Genomic DNA, 6,409 nt, shown 5'->3' with positions numbered 1-6,409 from the left:
ATGTTGTGGAATAATTTTCCTAATTGGGTAGTTTAATCGGTAGAACTTTCAAAAGTTCAAAGTTGCAGCAAATGTTTTGATGTTGAACAGGCAGACATTTCCTTATTTCCTTTCCTCGCTGGGTTATTTTTCCCTGTTGGAGCCCTTGGGCTCATAGCATCTTGCTTTCCCAACTAAGGTTGTAGCTTCGCTAATAATAATAAAAATCAGGTTTCTCAATTTGCAGTTCGGAAATAATCAAAGAGCAAATGTTCTCAAAATATTTTATTATAAATCATCTCATCAACCTTGACACTGGAATACAGTGTATCTCTCATGTACCAGAACTTAGTACAAAAATAATAGCATGAACAGTTCACTCTAAAATAGACTGAAGTATCACTAAATAGGAATTAATAAGTTCTGACTTGGGCCTTTGAATATAACATGGGAATCAGCAAGTTCTAACTAAGGCCTTTAATAATTTTGAATGAACTCTTTGACAGTAGTCTACATTATTACAAATTTATTTTAAAGTTGCATAAGCACTACTTTAACTACAAGTTATAAATAGACATTAAATTATAGTAATTAAAGTTCTGGCCTTTGTCACAAACCAAGACAATATTTAGAACAACTTTCTTCTCGCCAGCATATTCTAATGCCCAACATATTTTCTTTGTTATAAGAGATACATCCCATACAGACAGACAGTACGAATAAAGTGAAAATAAATTGTTTTCAATTACGTGCCATACATTCTTCAGACTTGACAAATAACTAAACTATGCGACTCTTCCATTGCTTGCAGCAGTTGCCTGCTTCTGCCTCTTGGCTTTGAGCAAGGCGATTTCGTCTTCAGAGGTCTCTGCAGTCTTTTGTTTGAGACTGTCATCCCCGGCAGTGACTCCCCAGTTGTCTGGCTTGGACATTGACGAACAGAAAGGTCTGCCGGAAGAAGGCTTGATGTTCTCCCAGTAATCTCTTGCAGCCCTGTGAATACAATTAATTTTAGCTACGAATCTAGTCTATACCTGGTGATAATATTTTCTTTAAGAAATTAACCATTAAAATTCTGCCTCCGCTGAAGGATATTTCAGACAAGATCTTCAGGACACACAATATAATTCCACAAACATAAGTTACGGTTTCCTTTCATGCAACATATGGTTTATACCTAATTAAATAAAAAGATACAAAGGCTACCTATCCAATACAAAATCTTTTTACTTAGCTTTTATGCACAAACATAAAAAGAAAGCTACTCACCGAGATCGCACCCAAGGCTTGGTGTGCATTTTCAACCCAGCTGCCCACATATCGTGTTTTTCAGAAGCCTTTGGTAGCCTGCCTCTCTCCTTGGTCAATTCCTCGGACAATGCACGGATATGGTATGCCTCAAAACCGCAACACCCTCCAATATATCTTACTCCCAATTCGTATGCTTCACGTGCATATTTATGCATGTCCCAACGGGTACAGATTCGGGGCTCCAATGCTGGTGTAATAAATGAATTAATTAATACCTTTCTAGACGTACAAAATATTCCTTAGCAAGATTTTCAATTGATACCTAGTATCTAACTAGCATCATGCATATTATTAAAATACGCATGGCTATACCGTTACAATTTACTTAAATGTGACAATTAGAAAAGTCCTTAAAAAAATTAATTCATATAAACTTGGTTTCTGTAAATAGTAGACAGAATAATTCATAAAAGTAAATTAACTATGGACGCAGATTGTTAAGATTTCTATAAATAATTGACGAAGGGTTTCTATAAACAACATTAAAAATTAAATCATTAAAAGCAAAGGGGCTGCGAAGTATATGAAAATTTGTTTCTAGTATGAATACTAAGTCTCAAAATAATTCATAAGACAAATGGGCTATAAATGCACATGAAATGAGTTTTTATAAATATTAAAACTAAAAAGATAATTCATAAAAGCAAATGGGCTATGAACGCAGATGAAAATGGTTTCTATAAATAGACAAAATTTAAAAAGGTAAATGGGCATTAAGACTATTTCCAAATAATGACTTACATACCATGTTCATGCAAATCAAATTAATAATACTAATAAAAACCTATGGATTGAAATGAAAAAAAAAAATCAAATTTCTTTTTCAAGATAGATATGGGAGTAGACATTTTTGCATTCAAAGTATTTTATTCGTAAATTACAATAATACATTAATATTAAGTGTCCAAGATGGCAATTTTGAAAAAAAAAGTTTTTTTTTTCCCTCTGCTATTGTTTTCTCAAAGCAATTTGAAAATAAATTATGATAATCGTCCTTTGTACACAAATTTGTAGACTTGAAAAATTCCAACTAAACATTTAAATCTGGGAAAAAAAAAAACTAATGTAATTTTAGATTGGAAAAAAAAAAAACAAATCCTACTTCACTTACCAAATGGGAATTCTGGCAAATCGATGAAACCTTGCTTGTGAGCATCTGGAGTGTGGAAGGCCAGAGGCTGGGCAATATAGTGAACCTTCAGTCCCTCTGCATCTATGGCAGCTTTCATTTTCCGCACTCCTTCGAGTGTGACGAAGGGGTCGAAGTGGCAGTTGATTCCAACTGAAAGAAAATTTATGAAATTCCTATTTGAAAAAAGTAATCTAGTTTTCTACAGAGGCTTATGATATATGGAAAGAAGATTGGATAAACTAAATTTCTTATTCTACAAAGAGGCTTATGGTATATAAAAATAAGATTGGGGGAAAACCATTTCGAGAAATGAATTTTTGAAAAAAAAAAGTAATAATTTTTTGAAAGAGGCTTGATATATAAAAAGAAAGATTGGGGAATAGGGGGGGATAAATTGACAGAATAGAGTTAGATCCAATGGCCTAGACTTACAAATGTACCTAGAGTTTGGTAAAGAGTTCAATTCTATCACTTTTAATCTGTGCTAAACACTCTGAACAATTTAGTATAGATGGAAATATAGAAGCATGATATGCAAGAGCATACAGAATTATTTTCTTATGTCAAATTGCGTATTGTAAATGCATTAAATAACTATTGTAGTAGGGAGACAAACTACCCAGTGGAACACTAAAGTCACTATGGAGCCCATCGGTAACTTTTTTTTAATTGGCCTTCTTTCCTAAACTACTTTCCCACTTATATTTTGGTACCTCTTGATAGTCAAGAGATCTTTGACTAGATAAGAACAGAGAGGAATGGCTTAAATCCTCTCGTTTTATATATGGAAAAAAATATACTACCTAGGAAAATCAAATGTTTAACACTGCATCCCACACTAAAATCTTAAGAACATTGACCACGAAATAAATTGTATAAGACGAATAGGACTGTCTACAGGATATCACTTACTCTTTTTGGCTATCAATTAGGATCATCTATACAAGATTTATTATACGCTATTTATGAATGGCCTAATCACCCACATGAATAAAAAAAGTAATCTAACAAAGCCAAGAAATCTTTTGAATCCCTAATTCCATCAATTTCCAATTTTTAATACTTGTATAATATACAGTTTCAAAAGGCTTAAACATTACGATAGGAGTTCCTGATGGAGCTTATCAATCATACAATAGTGGTTTGTAAAAAAGTTTAAGAGTTCTTACCAACATGAGCTCCAGCTTTAGCCATTCGGACACCGCACTCTCCAGCAGTTTTACCATGAAGATCTCCTTGAGGTCCAATGCACATAGATGCTACGACGGGCAAACCCGACCGCAGACAGACTTCAATTGCCCATTCCATTTCTTCCACATGCTCGAAGTACTGCAAAGTAAATTTATTCAAGACATTACATAAATAAATGACAAGGGATATTACGATTCCTTTATACCTAATACTTTTATAAGAGGAAAATTTATTCACTTTTTTTTTTTTAAATTTAAATTTAAGAAGAATTTATGTCCTGTTCTATGCTGTTCGTTACCCTTTCAAATTACTTAGTTTTCATTCTCTATTGGAACTACCATGTATAACCTTTAGGTATGTAATAGAATTCCATTACTCCGAATACATATGTAGTAGTTTCTCACAGTAGTTAAGATTTTCATAGAATTGGTTCGCTATTGTTCGTAATCCACAAGAATGTAAATGAACAAATGTGTCCTTTACTATAAGAATTAGAGGCATTGAAATGGAAGCTATTGATGCCATTATTTCTTTTTTAACACCAATTAGGTTCAGGCTAAAATCAGTGTTTCATCCTAAGGCTGGAATTAAAACACCGCATACTTTTCAAAGAGTCTACACAAGTTTCCCTATATAGTAATCAATGATCAATAAGCTAGCCTTCCAGTGACTAACTATTTTATACTAAAATGTACCTTAGAAGGTGACTTCACACAGTGTCCGATTTAGTTTTAATCAAAATTTACATCTACTGAATTAAGAAACTTTCAAAAGCGACATAGTTTACAGTTTACGCTTTCGTGGGCAAGTGATTATTGAATGGGGCCAGTGTGTACTCACACTGAAGCAGCTAATTGAGAGCTAGCTATATTTAATAGAGCTTTCTTGGATTTGGAGCCTAAATCAACCAAGAAGGAATTTACTCATACATTCGAATAACTTCATATTCAATCAAAAATACAGAATGTATAAATTAGTATGTACTCACCTCTGCGATAAGGAAATCTACTTTGTTTTCAACAAATACATCGACCTGCCTCTGGAATTCTTTCTGTGTATTTTCCTTACCAAGACCTGTGGATTGGTAAATGGACATCTGGTTAGCCAAATTGAACCATGTACTACACAGTTTTGCGTATGTGCAGACATGAAATACAAACTTTAATTTTAGTGATAAAAAAATATAACAAGCAAATACATTGAAAAAAAGTACTAAGCTACTTTGTAGGATTGCTTAAAGTAGGTATTTCATACTCAGAATTATAGAGATAAACTATAACCGAAGCAAATACATTGAAAAACTCCTAACCTACTTTCCGAGTACTTACCTAAAGTAGCTATTTCATAAATCTTTTTTTTTTTTATAATAAAAAAAAGATTAAATTTCAATGTAACAAATTAAATATACTTTTAGGCTTAACTTATGCAATGGCTAAAAACCCGTTTATTGTTCAAAACCAGAAGAAACCTACCTGAAAGGTATGTGGGAGTCTGTGAGAGTCCTCCTGCAACCAAAGCATCGCCTTCTTCAGCTACTTCCCTGGCGAGCCTACAGGCAGCATCATTGATTCCACGGCACTGTATCAAGTGAAAACACTTACTGGTTAGGGATTTCTTTTCATAAACGTACAGTTCATAGATGTGGGAGAACGACGAAGTGAAATTGGGTGAAAAAACCAAGACAATGTGATTCTATTCATTTGAAAGTTTAAAGGCCCCGATGAATGTCAGAACAAGGGACAGTAATATTGCCCCGTCAAGGAGGATGATAATCGTATACTGTATACATTACTCTCCAACTACAGTAATACAGATTAAATGAAGTATCTAAGGCTATTAATGTGTATATTCAGCATTTCTGACTGCACATTCAGGAAAAAATTAAAAGAAAAAAAAATCTTTGATAGTGACAAGGGTAATGGAAGGAATAGTTTTAAAACTTTCCGTACCAATCAAGACATTAACAAGAGAATGAAGGAAGAAACTGATTGCTTACAGTGTATTTTTGACTAGATTCATTTCCTCTGTTGGAGAGTTTATCGTCAGAAGCATAGAAGGTAAAAGCTTGCATTACATCAGATCCTGCCCTCAGGAACTCTCTGTGAAGTCCACGAACTGTAACAAATTTAAATGAATTTCCTATAAGAACTGCATGGAAGTATAGTATAAGCAATAATTTAATATATATTCAAATTGAATTGAGAAGGTCTTTCATTTTGTATTAAAGTGTTACTGATCAAAGTCACAATTATGTACAGTATTAATCTGTTTATTAACTTATCTATTTGATTATTAGTATTTAATAGTTTCACTGATAAATCATTAATTATTATATAAACTTTTGGGGGGGTTTTTACACAAAAGCAATATTTTGAAGATACCCAGTTTCAATAAATATCCAGAATTAAAACTATTTATAATTATAACAAAAGCCAATGGAATTTAAGGCAGTTGAAATGTCTCGGTATTTAACATTTTGACAAGCTTAAATAAGAGAACCTAAAATTATCAGAAAATCCTTTAATAAGCTAAGCAGGCCCTGGAGGAATTAAAAATCCTTACCGGCATCCGGGTATTCCACAGTTGCCTCTGGTGTCCAGGGACCGGCCTTAACATATCCTCTCTTCTCGAGGGCGAAGACGAAACCGCCATCACCAATCACTACTCCCTCGTCGAGTCGTTGAAGTAATCCCTGTCAGGAAATCGTGAATAAGTCATTTTATTGCTATACGCACAACGGATAACTATATTATATTGTAAAATGAGAAAATTGGAAGCATCAAAGTCTTATAGTTT

At 33.4% G+C, this 6,409-nt stretch overlaps 1 protein-coding gene across 1 annotated transcript in view; it reads right to left on the bottom strand.

Moving 5' to 3' along the window:
- Positions 1 to 249: 249 nt before the first annotated feature.
- The window catches only part of LOC137657292 (betaine--homocysteine S-methyltransferase 1-like), a 7,810-nt gene continuing 1,650 nt past the window's right edge, over positions 250 to 6,409 (bottom strand). Inside the window, exons 2-9 of the mRNA XM_068391630.1 lie at positions 6,176 to 6,305; positions 5,610 to 5,728; positions 5,086 to 5,191; positions 4,602 to 4,687; positions 3,592 to 3,751; positions 2,402 to 2,572; positions 1,249 to 1,477; positions 250 to 972 (exon numbers count right to left, since the gene is read on the bottom strand). Of these exons, the coding sequence (XP_068247731.1) occupies positions 765 to 972; positions 1,249 to 1,477; positions 2,402 to 2,572; positions 3,592 to 3,751; positions 4,602 to 4,687; positions 5,086 to 5,191; positions 5,610 to 5,728; positions 6,176 to 6,305 (1,209 nt within the window). The 3' untranslated portion in view covers positions 250 to 764. The remainder of the gene's footprint in view (positions 973 to 1,248; positions 1,478 to 2,401; positions 2,573 to 3,591; positions 3,752 to 4,601; positions 4,688 to 5,085; positions 5,192 to 5,609; positions 5,729 to 6,175; positions 6,306 to 6,409) is intronic.

Source organism: Palaemon carinicauda, chromosome 1, assembly GCF_036898095.1.
Source record: "Palaemon carinicauda isolate YSFRI2023 chromosome 1, ASM3689809v2, whole genome shotgun sequence".
Taxonomy (NCBI): Eukaryota; Metazoa; Arthropoda; class Malacostraca; order Decapoda; family Palaemonidae; genus Palaemon; species Palaemon carinicauda.
This window is presented reverse-complemented; position numbering and strand designations above follow the sequence as displayed.